This window comes from Chinchilla lanigera, unplaced genomic scaffold, assembly GCF_000276665.1.
Source record: "Chinchilla lanigera isolate Chin_1 unplaced genomic scaffold, ChiLan1.0 scaffold00016, whole genome shotgun sequence".
NCBI lineage: Eukaryota > Metazoa > Chordata > Mammalia > Rodentia > Chinchillidae > Chinchilla > Chinchilla lanigera.
The window spans coordinates 25,810,897-25,838,770 of NW_004955417.1; the positions used below are offsets into that span (position 1 = coordinate 25,810,897).

Here is a 27,874-nt window from a genome sequence, read left to right on the forward strand (position 1 = left end):
AAAAACAAGTTATGAAAGAGAACACTAAATATTACCTAACACGCAATCTCTGAGCATACATTTTTTAAGACACAGATAAATGATCCAAAATAAACAGTAAGATATGGAGCTTCGAAATGGTCTGTCGGACTTATATACACACACCCCCTCCAACTTCATTTTAGGAAAATAAACAAAAATGTATTTTCAGAGTCTAACACCCTTCATTTAGGGACGTTTTGAGGTAACAGCTACAACAGCCCCTAAAGGAGAAAACACTCTCTTCCCCAAGCAGAGCTAAGGCCATTCCTACTGAGAGCTGAAGAAGGAAAAGCAAAGGGCACAGGAGACTGCTCTGTGCGGTGCTAAAGACCAACACAGGCTAGGACTGCTCCTAGCATAGAACTCGCGTAGCAGGTGCGGCCTCAACATTAACAACGCCAGTGACACTGCTTATAAAAATACTTTTTAAAGCACGGAGCCAACGGGAGGCCAGAAATGAGAAAGAACTTCAGGGCAGAGTCCTAGCGCTGGCACCTGTCCTGAAGGTGTGAGCTCAGGGCAGAGCTTGCATTTTAAAAGGTCACCATCCGGGCCAAGGGACCCCTTCACAAGTGCAGATTTCTCCAGAAAAAAAACAGCAGGGTGTGCCGTGGGGGAAGTTTCTAAAAAGGTTTTTGCTGATCCATAATGGGGTTCACAATCTCTTATATCTCACCTTAAAGGAGTTTGGGTTTATATACTACTCCCATGCAACTGCCAGAGGGTAAATAAATCTTTAACACAAGTCACAAAGAATTTCCAGAGATCAAGTTCTAAAGCGCATGCCTTAACCCAGAGGCCTGGACAGAAACGATACACTGCAGGCCCAGGGTGAAGGGTTTACAGTCTTGAACTGGGAACTACATTAGGAGCGAGGAGACTGAAAACACTGTGCCCAGACCAGCTGCCGCACGACGCTGGCCAGAAAGCCAGAGACTCACCGCCACCGGGTCCCGCAGGTGGAGCTGCGCAGCCGTCACCTGTCTGAATCCACCGGGGTAGCTGTTAAAGGAAGCGAAGGCGTTGGTCGTGGTGCCGGCAGGGTACTGTAGTCTTAAATTAATCACAGTGCATTGCACTTGGTTTTAACTACGCTGCTTATCAGTGTCTTAGAAATTAAGCAGCAACATGTGCTGTTGGAAATGCTGCTGTCTAGAGGAGCCAACTATGACTGCATCATTAACAGTTCTATGTCTTGGAAGAGTTTCTTGGTGTGGCCATGTTTTCCCAATTTTAAGCTACCACTTCGCTTGTTGTGGGTGGTTTATCACTGCTCAGTTTAAAACAGAAACAGCAATGAGCCAGAACGTTTCATGTTTCTTCCCAAGTGAGACAAGCAGGCAAGGCAGGGCAGGTCCAGGGGAACTGACGGCCAGACCCCTTGCTTGTGAGGTCCTGTTCAGACTCGGGACAGATAATGATTCCGTTTTTCTACTGATTATTGCTTAAAGGCCACTGGGAGTTACGTGTGGCTCTCAGTAAAAAAATAATTCTGTTCAAATTTAAATATAAAAGATGGATAAACCGGCAAATGAAAATATTTGGGATAGTATTAGTCAATTTAGTAATTTGGATTTCCCAGCTCCAGGCCTGGAAACTAGGTTTTACCATGACTCTGTTTATTAGGCAGCTAACTTTACCTGTCTACATGATTTTACTCATATAAAAAAATAATCTTTTCCAGCTACTTCACAAGGTTTCTCATTCAGATAAGAAAGTATTTGCAAAAGAGCTTAAAAATTTAAAATAAAAATGTACTAATAAAAATAAAACCTGCAAATAAAAGAATTTTAAAACAAAAACAATACATAAATATAAGGGTTTATGACCCTGAAGAGAAACCAGTGGACTCTACAAAAAAACTTAAGGTTACCTAAATATGACTCCTTTCATAATTTTCTTTAAAAAAAAATTTAAAACATTTTAAAGAGGGATTAAAGAGTCACATTTTAGGAATAAAACTTAAATTTAGAAGTTTATTAAGAAACTAATTTTCAAGCTAGTATTATTTTATCTTTTTCACAAAATTTCAGTTTCAGAAGAATTATCTGTCTAGACTTCCACTCCTGTACTGTCTCCATGGAAAAGCACCTTGTAAATTCTATGCTAAAGATATCTTCCTGATTTTAACCCTGGGATGGTGGAGTCTAAGGCATAAAACCTTTTTTCTGGTATTTTAGGGGCCTGGACTTCTCCTGCACTATTTGGAAAGTTAATGTAAAATTCTGAGCAGGGGAACACTTGAGTAATCCAATACTTGCTGATTTTTACTAGAGAAAAGAATAACTGCCTGCTTCCCTCCATGTGGGATATCCTGGATGGAGTAAGGGAAGATCTGTTTAAAGACAGCCATGGGCGTTGGGTTTAATTCGTTCAATAAGTACTTATAAGTATTCCGTAGATAGGTACCGGGTATATACAGATAAATATGAAGGTGCCACTAGTACTAAGCTGTACTTCTAACTAAGGCCAAAATGTTTTGGGTGAGTTAGATGTGAGAGTTCAATGTACGGACTCAATTCATCCAATCCCTAAACGATTAAAAATGAATGTCTATTTAATCATATAAAAATAAGAAAATCCTAGCGAAACTTTATTAAAATAAGGTTTAAGGGATATAGCTCAGCGGCTGAGCGCCTGCCTGGCAAGCACGAGGTCTTGAGTTCAATTTCTGGTACCAAAAAAAAAAAAGTTAAAAAAACCATTAATAGTAGATCAATAGTCTTAATAGACGAGATGTTCATCGAAGGTGATGAGGAAAGAATGAAGCCTCATCAGAATGTAAATGAAACTGACATCATCAAAACAGCCGTGCTCCCTTATTATTAAATTATTTTTAATTTTGAAATAGCAGGCATTTTTATACAATAGTAAAAGCATGCTTGGAAACACCTGTCACAAGACCTGTAAATGACCACTCCTCTGATGCTGAAATCTATTACATTTCCATAGATTTATTTTACATAACCCTATGCAGTTAAAAAGTTAACAGATAAAGATATTTTCTAGCTTGTTGTAGAAACCAAAATTATCATTTCAAAAAGCAGACCAACTAGCAAGTGTGGCGAATCATATGATTTAATTCTTTCTATCCCCGCCCACCATAATACACTACTACACAGTGACCAAAAACAGTATTGACACAACGTTCTCTGAGCCAAGCATGGTGATGCATGCCTATAATCCTAGCACTCTGCCAGGCTGAGGCAGGAGGAACCCAAGTTCGAGCCCAGGTTCAGTAACTTAGCGAGACTCTGTTAAAAAATAAAAAATACAAAGGGTACAGGGGGGCTGGAGATGTAATTGGTATAGAAGGTATGCTTATTTAAATTTATCCTTGTCTTCGCCTAATGTATAAGAAAATACTGAAAAGAGTGGAGATAAAATTTAACACAGAGCAAAGTTACAGTCTTGTGGCTGGATGAGAACACTCCTAGTGCGCTCATGAGAAAGAGATGCAGTTGAACAGGAGTGTCTCTGCGAGGGCCTGAGGCTGGAGCAGACGGTAACTCCAGGGACCACGAAGCGCTACAGTGCCACTGCAGCGGAGGACTGCCTGGCCCAGCGGTGGCAAGGGGTGGACGATCCCGTGGTGCTGGCCACCATGAGAAGTCATCGAGAACATGTATGCAAGTGACAGAGGTCCTGACAAACAGGACTGCGCCAGGGGAGGCTGACGGTGTCCTACTGACATATGAGGAGTTTAGGGAGCTCTGGAAACAGCAAGAAATGAATTACAGGAAGCAGAAAGAAGTGCAGGTGACTGAAACCAGGAGCATAATTTTGATCAGAAAGATTGTATAAAGCTCATGGGATAAATAAATACTGTCAGGTAATATCTAGGATTTGACATGGTTTCGTGACTGTTTTGGTTGAATATGTTATATATAAGTAAAATCCTTATTTTCTTAGACGCCAATTTTGGAAACCCCATTTTTCCTTTTAAATATGAGCAGCAGTATCAAAATGATCCACTTTAACAGTTTTCCTTGATCGTGCTTACCCAGTGTGTGAGGAGTACACTTTTTGTTCCCATTTGTTTCCAGAAAATGCAATGTGTCGTGTGTTCATGATGACAACGTGATCTCCACAGTCACCTGGGTTTAAAAAGAAATCAGAAAGACTGTATGAAAACTTGCAATCATAAGAAAAAGTAGCCTTGATCATTTGTAAAATTATCAAAGTCCAAACAACACATTGAAATAATAGAAATCAAATCACAGTGCAACATCAAAAATCCTTGAACAGATTTCCGCTACATTTTTATATAACACTTAAGTATAGAAAAGAGTTGGCCGGCCATTTGGAAAACCTAACACTGGAAAGTAAGGAAATTTAATAAAGATGCCAGTAATAACAATTCATCCTTTAAAGGCAAACTACTGTTATTCCTATTATTCTTCCCATTAACAATTACATTTCACTAAAAATACTTATGAGTACCTTTAATTAATACAAATCTTCCCTCATAAACCCCAGAGAAAATGAATGCATACATATGTATGTGTGTATATATATACATATATATCTTACAGTATATTTTACCAACAGGTAAATTGAAAACAAATGTGAGACATTACGATCAAATTAGAGAATAGAACACTATTATGCCTAACTACTGACAGATTTTTTTTCCAACCACAACTAACTTTAAATTTAAACTGCCATTCTTAACTATTACTACAAATATATTTGTCAGGACAGATGACCTAAGGGGGGGAAATACATATATATATATATGCACATTTTAAATATATACATATATATGCACACAGACACACAGACACACACACACACATATATATAACTTTCTAGTGAAAAATATCAAAGTTTGGCTGTTCTTCTAAAAACAAGTCAGTATGGAGGTTTTCACATGAACCACTGTTTATAACAAAGTAATCTCAAGTATTTATTACATGCTTATTCTGATGGAAAAAAACAAACTTCAAAAGATTCTAGAAACTTAAGAAAAAGTGTCACTGAAAGTAAGACGTATGAGTAAAGATTACATAATAAGACTCCATGCAGAGAGTGCACTTGAAAAGCAGATAAGACACAGTTCCCCAGCTACACAGGATGAGGGTCACGGTGCCTTTCATGGCCAGGGTAAAAGGGAACACAGAGATATAACCACAGAAAGCTTGCTGTCCGAGGGTTGCAAAACAGTCTGGCAGCATTTGCGAATGCAATGAAAAGGTTCCTAAATTTGGCCCACAGTGGGCCTCTATGGCAACTGGTCAAAAGCGTCAGAAAAATAAAGTCAAGAAGAGATCTATAAAAAAAAATAAAAAAGAAGAGATCTAGGCCACTTGAAAGAATGCTGAAATTATCTCAACTTTCTTCCAGCAACTTACAACTAAGAAGCTGAAGCTTTTGAGAATAAGAGAGTTGCCAAAGTTCACGTTCTATGCTACTCAACATTTGTCCTTTCACGGGTAGCTACTTAAAGAAAAACTGGAATCTTTAAACTTTCCACTAAAACTGAATTCATTTTTTGAATGCTATTTAAGCTTTAAATATGTGGAAAATATCTCGAGCCACTCAAAAAACACCCCACATACTTACTGCCAGGTGCAGCTCCTGCTGCTAGAAATACAGCAGAGAATGTTCCCGAAGGCCTTGTTCTTGATGAACCTTACGCTAGTGCGTGGTGCGGGCCCCACGGCCGTGCGCCCACAGCTGGCTGTGCGTCATCACTGAAGAAAGCTCTGACAGGTTCCCCATTACTGATCTAACGGCAGGCATGAGACCACAAAGAATCAGGTAAATAATATGCCACACGCCAGGAGCTGATAAAAGTGGGGCACAGAGTTTTACCAGCATCATCCCACGAACTGCAGTTCCCCTTTCCCTGGCAAGAAGTAAGAGTGCAAGCGCTGTGCTGTATGGTAAGCGTAAGTCCAGTTGGAAGAGACTGCCGTGTTCCTCCCCAGAGCATCTGTCCACTTTACATTTGCACCAGCAACAAACGAGTGCTCCAGGTTCTGTGCCCACCCGCCAGCTTTCGTGGTCACCATTTTTAGCTTAGTTATTCGGATAGATGTGTGGTGCGAGCTCACGGTGGTTTTCATTTGCACCTCCCTAATGGCTTACATTGAGTAGCTTTTCTTGGGCTTTTCGCCTTCTGTTCATATATCTGGCCTATTTTTGAATTAGATTTTTACTATTGAGCTTCAAAAGCTCTTTATACATTCTAGATAAGAGTCGTTTGTTGGCTATGTGGATTACAAATACAGAGTCCACCAAAAAATGCATACCCATTTTAGCAGACCGCGGTACTAATGCATGTCTGGAAGCTGATGGCACCACTCTGAGTACCTCTTGCAATTGTAGAGGCCCAAAGTAACTTGCATTAATCTCCTGAGCTTGCAGTGAAAGTTTTTTTTTGTACCAGGAATCAAACTCAGGACCTTGTGCTTGCTAGGTAAGGCACTGTGCCACTAAGCTATATCCCAGCACCCTCAATAAAGTTAGTATTAAAAAAATATATAAAATATAATGTGCAAGCTTTTCTTCTCCTGGTGTATACACTTTTTGGTGGCCTCTGTGTTTTCTTCCAGGCTGCAGCTTCTCCTTCCATCCCCCTCCGCGTCAGAGCCCCCTGCTAAGCTCTTTGCTTTAGCACGGTGGCTTTTCAGTTGCCTCTGCTAGAGCTCTGGAGTCTATAGAAGGGAACTTCGGGGAAGAGGCCAACGTCTTTTCTTTCCTTCTACCACACAGTACTGCTTTCAGCAGTAAGACTTGCTCTGAGAAATGTCTGAAAATAGCTATTTCAAGTTAGGACTAAACAGTAAAGTTCAGCTTTGGCCTTTGTGTTCGTCTCCGAATACCTACTTCAACATGACTCTTGAATTTGGTGTGGTTAGTGTCACAGATGATGATGCAGGTACCAGGAAATCCAAGGTACAGACAGCATGACAGTAACAAGACACGTTGTTACTGCCAGTTTCCAAACATTTACTTCCCAAAGAGGTAAGTATCCTAGACACAACCTGAAGCCAAGGTTTCCGCCTACTCTCTGTGGGATCACATTCTAGGAGAGAGATGAAGTATAAACACACCATTTAGAGCACACAATGAAAAGAATATGATGCTTAACAGTTGAAACAGACTGACACTTAACTAAACAGTAAGAGAGAAAATTATGTTAGGCAAGTTCATGAAGAGTATCATAAACTTATGTCGTAGAATGCCGGCGATTAGGTCGTAAGTCTGATCTTTGCTGAATTGTGTGGCAGGATAGCATACTTCACATTAACCTTTAAGAACTGGGTGTCACTTTTTTATTCCGTGCAGACCAGGGGAACTGGAAGATAATCTAAAATAACTCTGGCAGTACTACAGTAACGTTTCGCTCTGCTTCTTTTAAATGCACGATTTTCTCCTCAGTGAATGAAACTGTTCACAATGAAAGGCGTAGAATACTCTGGAATATTAAAGTCATACTCTACAAATCATCAAGTGATGTTTCTTTTATCAGTAGAAAATAAAACATATTCAAAAGCTTTCCAGTCCCAAATTCGGAGGGACAATCCTTATTAGGAGGATGAGGGCATTCTTTTTCTAGTTTCACAGTACTTCCCACAATGCCACTGATCCAAAAACCTAGCTCAGCTTAAGTAGCAAAGACCCAGCCAGAAGCATTTTGTTCATTTTCCAGAACTGATATAAATGCAAACATGTGCGTAACAAACATTTCTGGCATCCCAACCATGTATCAAGCACTGGAGGTAAAGCTGTCAACAAGATCGGAAACCTTAGTCTAGTAACAAAGGTAGATGATGGATACATACTAGGGGATACATAAATGCTATTTAGAAAACACTAAGTACATGTTTAGGAAGAGAGAGCAGATGGGGTGAGAGAGGCCTGCTTCCTAGTACAAGTGCTTGAGAAGAGATCTGACAGGTGTGAAGAAGTGAGCCATGCAGGTGATCTGGGCAGGAACATCCAGGCAGAGGGGACAGAACGCGAACAGGCCCTGAGGCGAAGAATGTGTTTGGCAGGCAAGTTAATGAAAGAGCAGTAGGAGCTGCATGTGGTGCTGCACATCTGCAATTGCAGCACTGGGGAGGCCGAGGCAGGAGGAGGACAGTGTGGGCTACACAGTGAGACTCTGTCTCAAAAAACCACCTACCCAGCGACCCACCCACCCAACTAAAATCAAAACAAACCGAAAAACAAAAAAAGAGCAAGCAGCAGGCTCGAGAGGACTGCTCAGGGGCCGAGAGGTGGGTTGAGAGGTGGGAGATCATGGCAGAGAAGCAACAGCGGCCACACAGAGCTCCCTGAAGAGCACTGGCCAAAGTCTGGCTCTGACTTCACCTGCCAAGGCTGGGAGCAGAGCAGCCTAAAGTCTCAGTGGAGAAGGAGATATAATGAGACATGCTGGGTGTCAGATTTTTTCTAATTTTTTAAGTAACTACCTTTATAGAGGAGGAGTCACTGGTGAAGCAACTGTTACCAACCAGAGCTAAAAGAACAGAGGTGCTGTTCCCTGAGAGGCGGGTGCTGGGAAGGAGCATGCTCGCTAGGCAGGGCAGCAAAGGAGCAAGCTGCCTCCAAGTAAGCTCCCGCGCTGCAGATGTCTACTAGGCTGGCTCCTAGAGGCCTCGGAAGATCTGCTGAGTGGCAACCTCTTACGTGCATCTGTAATCCAGAGTCACAACCAGAGCGGCACGCTCGGGAGGGCTTCACATGCAGAGGAGTTTTAAGGCCACAGGATAGAAATCAGTCCCAGGACTGCACCCTCCTCCCCACTTCTTCGTGACAGAAACAACTGGGGGCCTGAGAAGCTGAGGACAGAAGAGGGGCCTGGGGACAAGTTATGGGGGGAAGAGATGGAGCGCGGCATTGAGGAAACAGTGAAGATGGTGTTTCCGGGAGAAGGTTCTCCATAAAACTTAGCCTGGGTTCCTCCAAAGGTTCAGGATGACAAAAAAGAGAACGAGTATTCTCAGCTAAAAGAGACTAAGGGAACATAACAACTAACGGCAATAAGTAAACCATGGGTGGGTCCAAGTTCAAATAAATAACGCAAGAACCCCTTGGCACAGAGAGGGAATTTGAAAACGCACTGGCTAAGCACCTGCACAGATAGATACAGAGTTTTAAAACACACTGGCTAAGCACCTGCAGAATTCAATTACTGTCTACTTTCTTAGGTGTGGCCATGGTATTTTAGTTATACAGGAAAATACCCCTATTCTTAGGAGATACATGCTGAAGCATCTGGCTTAAGAGCATGACAATGAAATCTGCGATATTTTCAAATGGCTGAGTGAGAAAATACAATCGGAAGTTACCAATCCTGTACCCTAGCTGGGGAGGAAGAGGAAATTCACTGCACTACTGAGGTTTTTTTGAAGTTTAAAAACATTCATAATAAAAAAAAAAGTAAAAGAGATATAACCCAATGGAAAAAATGAATAAAACATACACAAAGACATTTCACACAAGACTACAAATGCCAGGAAACTAATGAAAAGATACTGTTACATATTTATAATCAGGAAAATGCACACAAACCACAGTGAGCATGTCCCATCTCCTGGAGGAGTCAGAACTAAAAAGGTCCTGAGATAATTGCTCAGGTCTTAGTGACAGTGAGGAGTAATGGACCTCTCACAGGCTGTTGGCTGAGGATGAGAGACTCAACAGCTCCCCCTAGGCTGGGAGTTCCTGGCTTGTGTGTGTACCTCAGAAAAAAAATTCTTCCACTTACGCATCAAGACAAAGGTACAAGAATATTAATACAACACTGTTTATAATAGAAAAAAAAAAGGAAACAGTGCTGACTATATGAATATTCATCATTATAATCATTACTATGACTTTTTTTTGAAATATGCATACACATACACATATACACCTTTGTATGTTTGTTTTGGTTACTTTTTCTCGTTGTTGGGACAAAACACCTGACGCCCAAAATTAAGGAAGGAAAGGTTTATTTCGCTTACAGTTCGTGGAAGTTTCAATCTGTACTTGGCAGATTATAAGGCAGAGTGGCACATTGCAGAGGGCTGCATCTCAGGGCGGCAGCACACAGCCAAGCCGCAAGCACACACCAGGGCAGAATCGGGGAGGAATGACCCCAAGCAGTTTCTTTCTCTCCCTTACATATGCAAACTATCCACTCCAGGGCGGGTGAAGCTCTCACACCCATATTCATTCAACTCTAACAGCCTGCCCCAAGGTCACATGAGGCTTTGGAGGGGACACACAGACATAAACCATAACAATGTTTGACATATTTTTTTTTTGGTTTTTTGGTTTTTTTCCAGTACTGGGGATCGAACTCACGACCTTGCGCTTGCCAGGCAGGCGCTGTGCCACTGAGCTAAATCCCCAGCCCTGTTTGACATACTTTACAATAAAAAGTTAATTGAAAATGTGACCGATTGCAGCAAACGTTACTGATGGGCTAAAAACACTGATGTGTGGATCTGGCAGTGAAGTGTCTTGGCAAAGTCAAATCAAACTACCTACACTAAAACTCTTCTAGAATAAAAACCACCTTTCTATATTTTGCATTATTTTAGAGAAAGAATATAGAAAAGCCAATCTATTAATCTGAAACAGTGAAATGTAAATTTTTATACCAGGCTAGCTCTATATAACCTTCTGGGCAAAGAAATTTTAAAAGAGAAGGCAGGATTACGAGTGGTTTCCTTTATTTTTAAACACTCTCTATTCCGATGCATGACAGCATGCAAAAAGACGTGTATAAGAAGGGGTCACAGTAGGTACTTGGAAGAATGCAGAGGGGCTACTGTTAATTTTGCTTGGCAGTGGGGTTGCCCTAATCTAGTCTGTAAGGTTTTCCCATGAGGAAGCCAAATGCACTTTTAGTGCCCTCATAAGTTTTCAGAAGAAACGGAATTAGTTTTCAGAACAAAAGAGGCCTTAAACGCAGCCCAGTCAAATTCCACCAGGATTCTATTTGGGCACAAGAACAACCCTCACGGTTTTTGGTTTTTTTTTTGTGTGTGTGTGTGTGTCTTTTTGTGACAGGGTCTCGCTATGCAGTTCAGGCTGGCCTTGAGGTCACTTTGTAGCCCAGGCTGGTCTCGAACTCACAACGATCCTCGTGCCTCAGCCTCCCGAGTGCTGGGATTACAGGCGTGTGCCACCACGCCTGGCAACCCTCATGGTTAAGGACTGGTCTAGCATGATACTTGCAATGGCTACGAACGGCAGGCATTTTGTTCATTTTCCAGAACTGATATAAATGCAAACATTTGCGCTCATTGATACTCACTTATTTGATGGTACACAGGTTTATGCAGCCCTTGAAGCCTTGTTGATGCTATAGCAGCAAGTTTGCCAGGGGGCTGCATCCTCCCATCTAAGAGATACCACATTCGGGCAAAAGTGGCCCATTGCTTGAACAAAAAGAACAAAACGAAGATACTAAGTTAAAGTGGAAATAATTAAATTATTGCTCTATGCTCTCATATGGACTTTATAGTTAATGTCAACAATTACTTTGAGAAATGAGTATGTGACATATAAAGCCATCATTAAAAAACCAACTTTTTCTATATACCAATAATGAATTAGCTGAGAAAGAAATTTAAAAATTCTATTCAGTAGCTTAAAAAAATAAAAATGAAAGTGCTCTACAATGAAAAGTTTAGGACACTGAAGAAAGAAATTGAAGAAGACACTAGAACATAGAAAAAGTTGTTCTATGTACAATCCCACATTTGTGGGTTAGTAGAATTAATCTTGTTAAAATGGCCATACTACCAAAAGCAACCTGCAGATTACAATTCCCTACAACTAATATGCATGAATACTTTTTTAATGGAAAAAAGAAAAAGAAAAAAAAAAGACCATCACTAAATACGTTTGCTTTCTATTTCTGGAAAAAGGAAATTTCTCATTACTCTTATTACTTTGAGTAGTTAAACAGAACAATCTAGGTGGGGAAGTATGGCTGAAGGCGAAGGATTTTAAGTTGTAAAGAATTGTCCCTGCCGTCTAAGTTACCTCAGATATAGACCACCGTTTTTGCAGGATTTGCCAGTGTCTTTATACTCTGAGAAAATTCTGGATATGAGAGGTTAGACAATGCTAGAAAACTAGACTTGCAGTTTTATTTTTTGCAGAACTGGGAGTGAGCCCAAACCTCTCACACTGAGCTACATCCCCAGCCCACCTTAAAATTTATTTTGAGGCGGCATCTCGCTAAATTGCATAGGCTGGGGTCGAATTTATGATCCCCCTGCCTCACCTTCCCAGAGTACTGGGATTACAGGCAAGCACCACCACACTGGACTTGGTGATTTTATTTTTAATTAATCAGCATGAACTTCAAACCAGCCTATAGAGAAAGAGATGTTTCCTCCCACCCACTGCAGACCAATACTCTGACACTTTTATAAAACAAAGGACTTTGATAAAGAAGTACAAAGGCTGACACAATGTCAAACGGCTATAAACACTTAAAAATGTTTAATTTCACTTCCTGCATCTACCTCATCACAGACAAGAAGCAAACACTCCAAGGATGGAAGCACCCTTGAAGCAGCACCGGGCTAAGTCGTCTTGCAACCTACTCGAATCTCAAACCCCAGCCTGCCCGACCCCGCTGACAGCACTCCTCCAGCTGCGCGAACCCGAACCCCGAGAGCAATCTTTGTTCTCTCTTGCTGTCTGCCCACATTTACTCTTCCAAGAAACCCCGCCGGCTCCGCCGTCAGAGGAGCCCGATCCTGCCCAACGCCAGCGTGAGCTGCCGGGCTCGGGCACCCTGTCTCCAGCCTGGTTCACCGGTCCACGCCTGCCGTCACACCCGCGCCACACCGTGTCGCCCCGAGATCAGCACCCTCCGACCCGGCTCGTCAACGCTCCCTGGCGCGGTCCACCTAGCTACCTCTCTGATCATCTCTATTTCTTTCTTGGAAAAAAAAAAAAAAAGGCACGAAAAGCGCTGGCCGAAAAGGGGGGACGACGGCAGAACAGTAGCCAGGGGCGGCGAGACCCGCGAGCCTGCCCGTGCCCCTCCCCCACCTCGGCCACCGGTTCCGCCTTCTCTTTCCTGATTCGGCTTCGTTACCAAGTCCGCGGGACCACTGCTCTCTCTCTGCCCGTCCGAGGAACAGCGTGGAGCTACAGCACTCCGAGCTCACCTGGGGCGCCCGGGAGAAGCTCGACATGTTTCCCCGCCCGCAGGACCTTCACGTACCGGAAGCCAGGTCGGGTCGTCACCAATACCAGCTCGGCGGGAAATGCACAGACCGAAGCACAACAGTTCCCGGCCCGTCCAGTTGTCCTCCGCTTCTTCCACTTCCTTAGGTTCCTTCCACTCGTCCTACCGTAACAATTTTATCCTGAAAGGAGGAAATAATGGCGTTATCGAGAGGATCATGCCCGAGAAGAATTTCCTAAAGTTCCTGGAAACCTACATAAGACAGACCGTGGACACAATTTCCAGCCGAACTAAGCGGAAGGAAACCGGAAGTGCCTCAGAGGCGCGGCTGTTTTGAGACCTGAAAGTAACTTTGAGCCGGGAGATGGATCGGTACTTGCTGCTGGCGATCTGGGGTGAAGGAAAGTTTCCATCGACGGCCAGTGAGCAAGCAGAACATGGATCAGAGGTGTCAACGGGTGACTGTACCGAGAAACAGCCTGGTGAGCGCGGGACTTAGAAAGGGCGGGAACGGGTGGCAGGGAGAGGACGCCCATTGAGTTTTGCTTAGGTTCGCTGGCGAGTAACGTGGGCCGAAATGTCCCAAGACGCCGTGACTATGACCCAGAGAGATCTAGCGAGAGATGACAATACATCAGCTTCGTGGCAAACTCGGTACAAACCTGTGGATGCAAGGTCCCCGCACCCAAAAATTCAGGGCACAGTAAAAATCGAATCCCCCGTACCTTAGTCATGGAGTTTCCTGCTCAGAAAAAAGTGTGCATTCACTATATGTTTACGCCTCCAGTGTTCCACTAGCAGGAAGTACAGAAAGGAACACGAAAATAAGGGTCTTGCTGACCTACAGTTCACATTCTAATGGGAGGTGACGTCGCATATAGAATTACGTTTAAAAAGCAAATGATAAATTTGTACGATTTTAACAGATTTAGTTGCTTTTTAGCGCACCTATTGAGACTGTATTGCGTTTTACTTGTTTACTTTTGATCAAGCAAATCTTAGGAGGAAATATATGTGATCGTGTAAAAGTCGTCAGGACAGTTTCTCTGTTCTGTTGAGAGAGTTTTTGATTTGTGCTGACATGTGTAAACCAAGTGCTTTCCCTGTATTCCCTGCTTGCTTTCGGTTTATCCTATCAAAATTTGAATATCTTGATTAGCATGTCGGTAGTTATTTTACTGGTCTTGAGAGTCTCTGATGGTGAAATTGAAATAGACCTATATTATGTAACTTAGGGACCACTGACTTAGATTATATTTGCTTTTCAGACTTCATGGCAGCAAATGTTTATCATCTCCTAAAAAGAAGCATTGGTGCTTCCATCAACCCAGATGATAGTACTTTCCCTGGTAAGCATAACGTAACACCTCATTCTCTGATAAATCTTAAATGTCATAAAGTTGTTAGGAAAATCATTCTGTTCTCTCAACTTGAATTTTAACTTTCTTTATAAAATGTTCTTGCTCATCTTCAGATACATATAATATAAGGTCATATGGCCTTAAGAGGAGGATTTTGTCCTTATTAAAACTACATTATTAATGCTCCCAAGTGACTTATTTATCATTTCTTTTTCTATCTTTACTTCAAAATGCCTGCAGGGTTGGGCTAGAGAAGGATGATAGAGTCATTAATGTATAGATGTCAGCTGAAGCCATGAGAAAGAAAAGCTTGCTTATCAGTAGTGGCAAAGACAGAAAATCTAAAACAGAATCCCAATATTTAAAGGAACTGTCACCAGTTTTTAAAGGACCGAGAAGGAGCAGGCAGAGAAATAGCCACATCAATCACATGTTTTAAGAAAAAAGAAGTCAAGTGGATCATCTTTGATCTGTTGTTTTACTCTTCCACTGAGAGATTAAGTAACAACAAAGCTAAAAACTATTAGGTTTCATACAGTCAGTTATCGATGACCATGGTGAGTGTAGTTTCAGAGACATTTTGGAGACCAAACAAAACAAAATGAAAAAAAATTGAAATGTATCTGGAGGAAAGTGGGAAAGTTGATAAGCTAAGGCAGAGAGTTAAGTAGAGATAAAAAATTTCTCCATTAAGGAAAAGTTATAGTAGTCACTGAAAAAGAAAGGTAAATTTAAAAGAAATTAATTGGAAAAAAATAGTAGTTTGAGAAATAATTGTATTTAAATGCTAGTGAGAGGAACAGATTGGCGTAACAAGGCCAGAGTCTCAGAGGAGCTTGAGGGATAACCTCGGGTGGGGGGTCAGTGCCGTTTGTACCTTAAGGGGAAGGAAAGAGCAGAGACTAAAGTGGTGCAAATGGAGTTGTACATTTTCCAAAAGGTGTGATGACTATGGCTCCTCTTCTCCTAAGGAAACAGGCGGTAAAGTGTCCTGCTGAGATGATTCGAACAAGCTGGTGATAGGCACTTAGCATCATAGCCAGCTTCCATGAGTGAAACCTCACCATATTTCCCCGCTCTCCTTTGAGTCTGGTTTCTGTAACCAGCTCTAAATTCTTCCTAATTCCTCTGGTAGGTGTCTCGGGAGGCTTCTAATGTCTTGTCTTCCTGGAATATTGCCTTTTCCAAGAAGAGCATCTCTGTAGCCAGGCTGAACCACGCCTGCACAGTCTCCAGGGAGAGTTGTTTTCCCTTGATAACTTACATGGCTTTGGGTTCCTCGCTGGTAATAAGCCTTACGTGTGTTTTTCAACATCTTTAGAGTAGATTTGAGTGAGTGTTACATGAAGATTTAAATAATATGGATTTTGTGTTATAATGAACTGATGCAAAGTGTTTTGTAATTTTGCTCTTGAAACAGATTGTTCTGCTTGAATTTCTAGCAGAGATTTTTAAAGGATAGATGGATTGATCTTGGAGAACTATAGAATATGCTTACATAGCACACAACTTTTTAAGTAGGTGTAGTATGCCATCAGTTTATGTGTGGTCCGCCTTTGTTGTAATAAGCATCATTTTGTTTTCAAGCCTGTTCAGTGGGTGGCGTTCCTGGCTCCAAGAAGTGGTTCTTTGCCGTGCAGACGATTTCCAGCTTTTACCAGGTAATTGCTATTAGCCAATGCCTTTGCTGTGCCCACGGGTTCCAGCAGCCATTGTTTTAATGTGTCTTTCAATGTATTAGTTTTGTAGCTCTGATTGGCAAGAGATACATTTTGATGCAGAAAAAGATAAGATTGAAGATGTTCTTCAAACAAATACTGAAGAATGTTTGAGTGCCGTTGAGTGTTTTGAGGAAGAAGACGGTCACAGTAGGGAGTCCTTCTCCTTGGCTGAGTATGTGTGTGTTCTTTTTATGCCACTTTGAAGCTATTTAACTTTAGAGAGTTCTAAGTCAGGAAAATGAAGTTTACGTTTTAGCAACTATAGTAAGGAAATGTTATTAACTGAAAATTTTCACTCTTTATTTGGGAAGAAATAATTTGGGTCTTTTATCAGAATGAAGTTCTTTAAAATGAAGGAATTGACACCTGAAAATGGTTTCTTTCATAAGTTCACATTGCAAGAATTATAAAATGGTATTTTAATTAATATGTCGCTTACTTGAAAGTAAATTTTGACAGACAGTATATTTTAAAACTGACTAGAAATGTTATTAATAGCTTTCAAACCAAAGTGTTCTTTTCTTTTTCCTGTTTGAGGCTGAAAACCTGTGATTTTTTAAAATGTATATTAATCTTCCGCATTTCGTATACTTCTTAAGATCCACAAAGAACTCCGAGGCTTTCTGATTGAGTTCGCGTGTTTGGATTGTGGTACAGCGATAATCCCGGTGACGACCTGTGTTCATTTTGTTCTTCATAAAACGTCCCCTCTCTGACTCATAGTACCTCTCACTTTTGTCTTCATCTTCCTACTCTGTGACAGAACACTCCTTTTGTTTTATTTTATGTTCATACAGTGTATCTGTGGATTGTGCAGGCTTTAAATACTCCTTTGCTGGTTTCCGGACCCTACCCTTTGTGCCAGTTCCCACAGGTTGACATCGCAGGGCTGGGGCGCAGGACTCAGTAGCATGGTCCCTGCTTGCCTCACCTCAGGCCAGGCGCGTGACTTCTGGGCCCTTCTCCTCTCACCTATGAAGCCTTGAGGTTCCTGTAGATGTTTTCTAGCGCGCCCTTCATTTTGCCTTAAAGTTCTTACAAATCCATGTTTTCCCACCATGTTAAAAGATGGCAGGTGTAAAAGTAAAACTTCTGGTAAGTGACTTAATAATCACTTCCACCAGAGGGAGCCTGAGAACTGTCGTTTACGCACGATGGCTTTTTAGGACAGTATCTGTTTATCCCAAAGGATTTAATAATCTATGTGACCAGCTCTTTAGAGAAAATTTCGTCACAGGGATAAATTTTCATCCTCCTCAGGTTTTAAAGGATCTGCAGAGGACACAGTGCTCCTCAATCAGCACCGTTAAAGTGGCTTAAGGAAAAGCAGTATGTTTTCTTTATTAAACACTAGTGAAAGCTTACTTTGCAGGTTCAGAAAAATGTTGGTATTTTAGTTATCATTTATATTTAACATATAAAATATAACTTACAGACCTTGCTTCCCTTTTTATTTTGCTGATCGTATTTGTTTTTCTGATACAAAGTTGAACACAGTGCTTGAACCCTAGTTTCGGTCTGTATTCGTCACACACATTAGTGGTGACAGCAGCAGTATTTTGTTAGTCATCAGGGACGCGGTTAGCACGTAGACCATCATCGCCTGCTGTGACCACCGTTATATACAGATAGGTTTTTTCTTCTTTTTGTTTTAGGCTATATGAAGAATCTGCAGAAAATTTGCATCAGTTATCAGACAAGCTTCCTGCTCCCGGTAAGGTTATGAGTGTTTTTGAGAATTTGTATCTTTTTGTATACTTTTTTATGAATGAGTGATGAATTTAGTCTTTGTGCTAACATTCTCATTTTGAAATTCGAGATGAAAAATATGTTCCAGTTCCCCAGGATGCTTGTAATTATTATGCATTGCAAACGTATACTAATAAAAATGGTTTCTTAATTGAAGTTTACACAAAATGTACTGCTCTATTTTTCTGAGTATGTTACTGAGACATTACAATGCTTTTTATCATTTTCTAAACAAAATTAGTTTTTTTATTATTTTCTAGGCAAAAATTAGAATTTAGAAAATTAAATACTCATGTTTTCTTATTTAATCACTACTGAAAAGCAATCTTACCACTACTTAACATTATTTTTTAGAATATTTTCTATATAGAGACCACTAACCCTGGAAACCACTCTTGGAAAAGCAGCTTTCATAAACTAGATCATTCAGATAGCATTCTTCTATGGCGGAGCTAATACGCGCGTTATCATGGGGAACTTTGGGCAGTAGAAGAAGCTCTTTGCTTAGCAATTGCTTTGTAGAACCATTTTTTTTTTTCCTACAATGCAAAATGTATTTTGTGAAGTACTGTGTCACAGTATTCTTAAAGCTGTTTTTGTCCTAAGCTAACCTTTCTTGGCTTTAACCAAGTAGGTGTCCCCTAAAATTTGATATGATCTGGCACTCACAGATAGTCCTGAAGGAGTTTCCTTTTTGAATGTCCTCCGGAGAGAAAGTCATTACTGAGCAGATATTAGTTGGTCACGTTGCGTGGCACGTGTGGTACTAGGAGCTGGGTATGCAGTGAGCAGTGAAGCCTGGGTCTCCATCACAGAGTCTGACAGCTCCCAGCCTTGGTAACCCTTGTACTCAAGAAGATCGTGTTTCAGTGCAAAAAGTCCCTCATAGAAAATACCTGGATAAATTGATAAATGAACAGAGATCAGTGATGGCGACCCTTTTAGGGACGAGGGCCCAAACTGCAAATCAAAACCCACTTATTTATTGCAAAGTGCCAACACTGCAATTAAACCTGAATACTGAGGTTTTAGTTTAGAGAGAACAACTCATACATTAACATCTTTTGTCTTAAAAGAAAAATAACACGTGTACCATAGGTTCACCACCACTGATGTGGGTGGTTTTTTTTTTTCTGGTGCTGGTGATTGAATCCAGGGCCCTGTGCGTGCTAAACCTGCACTCTACCTGTGAGCTCCACCAATAGCTGCTCATTTTTCTTTTGATGAAATGTATCAGGTTGAAAATATGCATTGCAATATTATACTGTTGTTGTTTTGGCAAATTAAAAGACTTTATCACATTTTTATTTAGTTTCTGTTTCATTTTGATTTTTCTAGTCCTTTGGTAAATTTATAATTTCAAGAAATTTAAACTGATGCCAAGTTAGTCTTACTTCTCAGAATCTAGCGATGCTGTCGGTATAAGTGGTTTTGCTAAATGTTTTATTGTCTGTTAAAGAGAAATAATTTATTTGAGCATTGTAATTTTATACTAATTATTCCCTTTTGGATAACAAGATTAAGTATAGAGGAATATAATGAAATTGCAGGTTTTTTTCCTCTGCAGAGTATAACAATAGCATTGATGATCTGCAGACCAACGTGTGTAATTAACCACGGCTGCAGAATTAGTAAGTGCTGATGATATAGTTCGCTGTTCTCTGTGTATGCTATTTCAGAATAACCTGGCTTTAAATTAAATGATGAATATTTAAAACTTTGAAATCCAACTTGTATTGTTTTGAAGAATTTCAGAAATTAAAAATGAAAATACTCCTTTATCTGCTAAATAAACATAAAATTTAAATGTTCAGGTAGAACTGTAAGGCCCTGAAGCTCCAATGCCTTTGAAAGACTACCATGGTTTTTTTTCTCTTTTTAGGTAGAGCAATGATAGACATAATCCTGTTGCCCTCTGACAAAGATCCTCCTAAATTGAAAGACTGTTTACCTGCTGTCGGAGCATTAAAACATCTGAGAGAATGGCATTCAGCAAAAATTACTATGGCAGGAAATCACTGTGGATCGTAAGCTTTGGTCATGGTTATTGTCTTGTTGTCCAAACAGCTGCCCTGTGCTGAATGGATGCAGCATTTGAAAACTATTGTAATGTGACAGGGTAAAGCTTGATGTCGTATGTGTCGAGAAGAATCTAGATTTTTCTTATTTCAGATTCCAAGATGTTTTAAGTTTTTAGTAAATAGTAAAAAATAGTTTTTAGTAAATGGTGATTTCTCACCAGTATCGAGCGTGGATCGCTGTTTGCTTTTAAATAGGCTTGGTTGTCTAGTGAGCACTGTGATGAACACCATGGATACATGTATATGTTTGATTTAAAGTCTCGTGTCTGTTTTCTGTGTTATGTACCACCATGGAATAAGTGAACATTGCTGTGTTCTATGACATTTCAGTGGAATCAATCGTACTTACCAGTTTTGGATCTTGTATTTAAATTGGCTTTCTGAACTTCATGACTTTTTTCATTCACTGCACATTTGTTGAGTGCTGACTATGCCAGGCACGCACGGCCACACATGCGAGTGTGTTCAGGACGTGAAAGCCACTGTCTTTTCATGGGAGTGCAGGTTGCTGATGGTCGGGATCGTCTGTGATAGGTGCTGTCGTTGAACCAGTAAAACACTGTGTGGCAAGGAGTGGCCATTCAGCCTGTGGACAGCTGCCATATGTAAGCTAAAAGTATGAGGACAGTCTGTATCCTCATCCTAAGGCTGACCACACTTAGTTTGTGGGGATGCAGCATTAGGTGAGTGTGTGGCTGACCTTGGTCAGCGAATTGATGCTGTGGGCTGTCTTGGTTACTTTTCTCTCATTGCTGGGGCAAAATACCTGATGCCCAAAATGAAGGAAGGAAAGGTTTATTTACCTTACAGTTTGTGGAGGTTTCATTCCGTACTTGGCAGATTATAAGGCAGAATGGCACATGGCAGAGGGCTGCAGCCCATGGTGGCAGAACACAGCAAAAGCAACAACCACACACCAGGGCGGAATGGGGGAGGAATCACCTCAAGCACCCTTTTCCTCTCCCTTACATATGCAAACTATCCACTCCAGGGCGGGTGCAGCTCTCACACCCCTAATCAATCAAACTTTAAAAGCCTGCCCCATGGCTGCATGAGGCTTTGGGGGGACACCCAGACATAAACCATAACATGGGCATTCCATACATTAGTTACAAACACAAACAGCGGTGTGAGTGTTGCCTCTTAGACTTGTAGTTAAACTACAACCATTAAATAGAAGTAAAATATAACTATGTAATTTCACTTTTTCTTTTGAAACAGAAACTGTCAGAAGATTGCAGAATACCTTTCTGCTAATGTTGTATCTTTAGAAGAGCTCGGAAATGTAATTGACTCAAAGGAATTGTGGAGGGGAAAGATTCAGATATGGGAAAGAAAGGTAAGTGGATTTCCCAGTTTTCGCAGGGTACAGAGTAGGCATTTCAGCTTTGCAACACAGGGAGTTTGAGTGAGTCTCGTGTAAATGTACCCAAGACAGATGTCCCACGCTAGCACTAATGAGAGTTTTCGCAGTAATAGGAATGCACTATATCCGTGCTAATAGAACGGTCCATTTGCTACATAGTGCTCCCGAGCCCTTTGTGTGTGACTAGTTCAACTGATGAACTGAATTTTTAATTTATTTGATTTTAATTAGATTTAATTTAAATCATCACTGGTTATATTTTAGGTAGTACAGTTCTGAAATGTAATGATACTTGGACACAACTTGGCATTAGTTGCTTTATTTTATTACATATGTGATTTACTGCAGAAAAATAGCTTAGGGAAGTTTCCGTACTGGTGAGCTTCCTACCGATTACCTCTCTAATTCTGAACATTTTTTAACCTAACTTAGATCCCAGATTTCTCTACCGCAAAATGAGCCTATTAAGTTATTTAAACTCCTTTAATACTAAATTTCTAGTTTCATTTTTTGATCTCTTACTAAGAGCGAATAGGCTCAGTGGTTGTGGCGGGTGGTGTGCATGTGGGAAGAAGTGTCTGGTACACGTTTGTGGCCAGGCAGAATTAAACCATGGCGTTCAGGGCAGCGCAGGCCCTCGCGTTCCTCTGAGGTGGTTTTGCGCTGCTCGCTCCAGCTTGGCCCTGGCAGTCCCAGGGCTCCCGCGTCCTCCGGGAAGATGGCGGGTGTCAGTGTGCTGGGCCACTCTCAGTGGTTTTCAGTTGCTCACCTTCATCTCAGGAAAGCTAAATCTGCAGATAAAATTTTGTGGCAAGCTGTTTTTGTTTTTTATTTTTATCTTTTTATTTTTGTAGTACTGTGGATTGAATCAAGGGCCATTTGCACTAAGCTACATCCCCAGACCGTTTTCGTGTTTTTTTTAATTTTGAGACAGGCTCTCACTACGTCACTAAGTTGCCCAGGCTAGGCTCAAACTTGCCATCCTCCTGCCTCAGCCTCCCAGAGTGCTAGGATGACAGGCGGGTGCTCCCACAGCTGCCTGCCCAGTGGTTTTAATAGGAAAAACCATATAGCCAAACGGAAAAGTGGCAAGTATGATTAGCTAGGAGAATTGCTTTTGTGTGCATTTTCTGAAACTGAGTGTTTACGGTTAGGCAGATAATGCCAGAGTTCTTTTTCATGTGGTTCTTCTATTCCTTTTAAACAGAAATTATAAATCAATAGATCCACAGTAGGCATTAAAACTTGAACTCACTTTCTTAGTGGAGAATATCTCTCCGCCAAGAGGCATTATAGTAACTAAGGACATCGATTCTGGAGTTCTGTGGCTGTATTTCAGTCCAGCTCTTTCTCTGCTCCAGTTCTAAGTGTCATGTCGGTGTCAGTTTTTATAGGGATAGTAGTAGTTCTGGCTCATAGGTTTTTATGAGAATTAAATTATTCAAAGTACAAAATAATCAGTAAGTGTTTAGCTACTGTGGTTCTGGTACCATGCCTACTGAGGGCACCTTTGCCGTGACCTGTGTAGTAATTATCTCCTCTATAGCGGTGAGTATTGAAGATAAATATGTATGAGGCACCGTACTAAGCATCCAGCGGTGGAGAAGACAGTGTCTGTCTTTGCATAACTTACAGATTGGTGGAAATCCAGACACTGAGCAAGTGTATGTGGAGGAGGTTGTTTGGTCCTGTGGTCGCATAGAATGAGCTGACCGTGCTCTAGCCAGTTAAGGAAGGGTCAAGGGCCGTGTTTCATGAAAGATTCATGCACAAGTTAAAACAGAGGCATTGCCTCATTAACGGAGGCACGTGCCTCCGAGGAAGAACTACCCTGTGAGCTGAGGGATTGAACATAAGTGTACACGTGGGTTTCCTCTAACTTTTACATTGCAGTAAGGATGACGTATTAATCTTTATGATTTTATTCACGATGCCTGAAACTGTATTCTCTTGGATTCGTTTCAGTTTGGATTTGAAGTTAGTTTTCCTGAATTTTGTTTAAAGGGAGTCACACCTGTGAATTTCAGTACATCTCATTGGAATACTTGCTTTCTTGCCAAAAAGATAGCACCATCAAAGGATAAAGATATTTTGCCAAAGGTAATTGTGTGTGTTTAACTCCTTTTTTTTTTGCCGTCATGCATTTGTGAATATTTTTATTACTGTCAGATGTTTGAATCCTGGATTACTGGTGTGTACCGAGATATGTTCACTTGCATAATTCTTCTGATTCTGGTAATAGTTAAGTGCCTGAGTTGTGCAGTTATCAGGGTTAGATGCTGAACCATGTTCATTACAGATTTCATCTTGAATGCGGTGATCCTAACTTTGAATCAGTAGCGGGCTGAAACTCCCTTTGTTTGGACTTTACTGTGCGACCTGCTTAAGACTAATTTTGGAGGAAACATAATGTATGATGTAGTGGAAAGAGGAGGAGTTTTTGTGTTAGAAAAACCTGGGTTGGAAACTTGGGTCTTTCACCTTTTATGTATTGGATAAAACCAATACATTTGTGAAAATGGGACCAAGAGTACAACGCTCCTCTTACAGAGTTACCGTGGGAATCAAGTAAGTATAAGAGAAGAGCATCTAATACGGAACCTGACCTCGGCTTAACTTATAGTTCAAAAGTGTAATTCTCATATCAGATCTTCTGTGTATTTGTTCATTAAATTACTTATAAATATAATCATTAGAAAAAGGTGTAGCTGGCTGTCTTCAACACTGGAAAAATAACATCAGAAGAGTTATTTATATAGAAGCACTTTAAAAATCTACTTTAAGGGACTCAGTATGAGTTTACTAAACATAGTGGTCTTGAAGTTATAAGGCTGTGAATTGACAGTTACTATATTCTGATTGAAAATCGGTATAAAAAAGGTGTAGTTTCTGATGAGAGCTCATTACCAATATTGTTTAACATTGCTTACTTGAAATAACTTACTATGACTAGCTTTCACAGAAATTTTAAGTTTTTAACATTCAAATCATAAAATTAATGGCTTCCACTTTTCTTCTTCGGTAGTGAAACATTCAAGTGTGATAATGTCTGATTTTTTGATACTATTGAGGGTAATCTTAGTTACAACCTCTTCAAGAAGTGTTAGCCCACCCTCCATATATGTGTGCATATTGTGTGTACATGTGTATATACTGTATAACACACACACACACACACACACGAGTCATACAGTGTAATTATCTGCCTTCTGCAAATGTGAAACTGTGTAGTTTCTTCATGATGTATTTTCTTTTCTTTGCTCTTCATGTGAGGCACTTTGTCTTCAACTATTAAGTCTCCTTTATAAGCGCCTTCTAATTCAGTGGTAAGCTCTACTCGAAGAAATACTGAACATTTGCTTTTCTGAGTGAGACTTTCTCTCATAATTAGCACTTGTTGGCTGTACTCTTCTATTTCGTCAGTCTTTTCCCCAGATTTTTTCCTTTATTTTCCTTTATTTTATTTTTTTTGAGACAGGGTTTCACTGTGCAGTTCAGGCTGGCCTTGAACACACTTTGTGGCCAGGCTGGCCTAGAAATCACAGGGATCCTAAGCTTCCGGAGTGCTGCGCCACTGCCCCCGGCTGATTTTCCCTGTAAATCTCGGTCAGTCACTCACCAAAGCTCACCCTGCCGTGTGTTTGCTTGCTCTGTCAGTGCTGCGGGGGTAGTTTGCTGGTTTGTGTCTTCAGCGCTGGGGCCTCTTTCTCTTGTTGAAGAGAAAAAGTTGAGAACTTGTATTCGCTATTGCTTGCCTCTTCCGATGCTTGTTCTCCTGTTACAGCTCTTCCTGATCACTAGGAAATCTCTGTGTCTGTCGACTCTGAAAGGCAGAATTGAAGTGGAAGAAGTTCTTGTCCATTGTAGAGGGATTGCGCGCCGGCTTGCATAATGTGTGAATAGCGGCATTCTAAGACCCATTTCAAAGTTTTGAACTCATAATCACTAAGTTGTTTGCTTTCTTTCCAGTAAAATGTTACACAGGTTTGATTTCTTTTCCAGGTTTTCCATTACTATGGCCCTGCCCTGCAGTTTGTGCAGATGGTAAACTTATCAGAGCTACCCTCCTGCTACGTGTCGGACCTTGAATTCGAGTTGTATCCTTTCACTGCTGTGTCGTGTCAGACTGTATTTTGTGTCAGGCAGTATGTTCTGGTACTGGAGGTGACCCCACGTATGACGTGTACATGTGTCCTCACTGTGTTGTGTTCATAGTTACGCGAGTGGACCAGCGGGACCCCATGTTGTTGAAGTTGCTGAGGGTGCAAGTTGTTGCTTTTTCTATATGCTGGACCCTCTACTTTTCCCAGCAGAAACCTCTCTCCCTAGGCAAGAGCCTTTGTTTTCATTTAGTACTAATTGCCTTGGGAAGGGTTGTGGAAAGAACAGGAAATGTTGGAGCCTTGTGTCAGTGCAGTTATAGCGCCCCCTGTTGGGCACAGGCTAGATCCACTCTTCCTCCTGCATAGCATCAGACCTTCCTGGCGTTTTGTTTAGTGTGTTCTCCTTGACTTCTATGTCTTTCTCGCTGTGTTTCTTTGGAAGAAGTCTATGAATGCAATATAGGCTAGCAGCAGAGTGGGTGCTCAGTTGATGTCACAGAATGGAGGCATTTTATTACATCAGATGTTCACTGTTTTCTTCTTTCTGTAGAAAAGGTGGCATTTTTGAAGGTTTCGGCAAACCTCACCCACCTGAAAGCTGTTTGTCTAGTATCACTGAAATGTTTTTGATGTTGTATTGTTTTAGGGGGTGTTGGTTTGGGGGGGTGTTGCTAGATCAGGCTGAAGATCAAAAACTAAAAGACCTGTACTGTGATGAGGAGTTAACTTGTATCTTAAAGATCGTGATCGTAAGGGATGGAGAAGGACTGTGAGCCAGGAGTGGCTTAATGAGAAGCAGATTTTAAATGGTACGGGTGGGATTTTGTTCAGCTCACAGAACTTGATCTAAAGAGGTGGCTTGGAATGGAGGTCCAGGGTGAGCTACAGGATGTGTTAGGGATGTAGAATCCACTGGCTTTGGTCTGTGACATGCAGGGAACGTGACAGGGCTGCCTATTTCCCTGTGCTGAAAGCAGTGCCCTCGCTGAGATAGTGTGGGACAGGGAAGGTTTCAGAGGAGGAGTTCAAGCTCAGAGTAATACTCAATGGGCAGTTTTCATTTTTTTTTTGGTACCAGGACCTCGAGCTTACCAGGCAGATGCTGCGCTGCTGAGCTATATCCCCAGCCCTGGACAGTTATAAATTTGTTACCCATTCTACGTCCCTGATTAGAACTGTGTAACCAAATGTTCCCGGATGTAGAACTGTGGGAGAGCCTTCCCAGTGTACACTGTTATCAGTCCTGCATTTCTCTCACTTTATCTGTTAGCCGCCCTCAGGCTGCAAGATAGGAAACACGACATACTTGTCTCCTGTTGGATCTTTGCTTTAGACCAGGGGTTTTGACCCTGTTTCATGGAGACTTGGAGAGCTCTCCTTGTGGTGGCTGGGAAGCTAGGTTGAGTGGGTGTGGCCCTGGACTTCGCTCACCCTAGCCTCAGCAGCTGCTCCTCTCCTAGCTCCGAGTGTGGGCTTCCTGACCACCTCGCTGCAGAAAGCTCTCTGCATCAAAGAATCATGAAGAGTGCTGTTTTTGTGGTTATGGCCCACATTTTAAATGGTTTTTAATTAATACTCAGTATACTTGCCATTGCCCTGGTTTTAAGCAAGTTCTACAATTTGCAAAAAAAAAAAGCAAAAACTAAAACAGTGCTACCTTGAGCACTGTATTTATGCTTCTAGAATAGGCAGAGGACGTCCTGGTTTTGCTACTCATGACTTTCGAGGTAAGGAAGAAGGAAAAACTTCTAGAATCTGTGGGGAAAAACAAAATAAAGGGTATACTCCTAAAATTCCTTTATTCACCTGCTACCAGTATGATTAATATACAAGCACTAGTTGCCTGATGTATGTTTTAATATACTTAAATATAATGCTATCATATATATCTGCAAATAATGAACAAATTTTAAACTCTTAAGAAAATACATGTTAAGAGCCAGGTGTGGTGGTACATGCCTGTAATCCCAGCACCAGGGAGGCTGAGGCAGGAAGATAGTGAGTTAAAGAGCAGCCTAAACTACATAGTGAGACCCTTCTCTGAGATATCCAAAAAAAAAAAAACAAAAATAAAAGAAAATGTATCTAAAAAATTTTCAGAACCACACCAAAGAGCAGAACTTTTTATATAAAAGGAAACTTTTTGACTAGAAATAGAATACTAACTCTTGTAAAATTTCTGCAGCTATCTTATTGTATTAGTTTATAGTAATGATTCTCAGAAAAAATAATCAGAAAAATAATTTTTAAGGAGAGAAGTAATTGTTAATTCCTGAAGTTGGTTTTTAGTAAACGAATTTAGTCAGCTTGTGG

The 27,874-nt window shown here is 41.0% G+C and overlaps 2 protein-coding genes across 3 annotated transcripts in view; one reads left to right on the forward strand and one right to left on the reverse strand.

The window, feature by feature from the left end:
* Positions 1-13,267, reverse strand: part of Mrpl13 (mitochondrial ribosomal protein L13) — a 31,849-nt gene extending 18,582 nt beyond the window's left edge. Inside the window, exons 1-4 of one of the 2 annotated variants that reach the window (XM_005381917.1) lie at positions 13,161-13,267; positions 11,285-11,408; positions 4,025-4,118; positions 963-1,023 (exon numbers count right to left, since the gene is read on the reverse strand). In XM_005381917.1, the coding sequence (XP_005381974.1) occupies positions 963-1,023; positions 4,025-4,118; positions 11,285-11,408; positions 13,161-13,187 (306 nt within the window). In that variant the 5' untranslated portion in view covers positions 13,188-13,267. The other variant, XM_013512839.1, reaches the window with a different exon arrangement.
* Positions 13,268-13,354: 87 nt separating this feature from the next.
* Mtbp (MDM2 binding protein) overlaps positions 13,355-27,874 on the forward strand; it is a 69,502-nt gene continuing 54,982 nt past the window's right edge. The window contains exons 1-9 of the mRNA XM_013512840.1: positions 13,355-13,662; positions 14,449-14,529; positions 16,129-16,202; positions 16,283-16,434; positions 17,918-17,976; positions 19,894-20,038; positions 21,314-21,431; positions 23,424-23,558; positions 25,461-25,555. Coding sequence (XP_013368294.1) covers positions 13,545-13,662; positions 14,449-14,529; positions 16,129-16,202; positions 16,283-16,434; positions 17,918-17,976; positions 19,894-20,038; positions 21,314-21,431; positions 23,424-23,558; positions 25,461-25,555 — 977 coding nt within the window. The 5' untranslated portion in view covers positions 13,355-13,544. The remainder of the gene's footprint in view (positions 13,663-14,448; positions 14,530-16,128; positions 16,203-16,282; positions 16,435-17,917; positions 17,977-19,893; positions 20,039-21,313; positions 21,432-23,423; positions 23,559-25,460; positions 25,556-27,874) is intronic.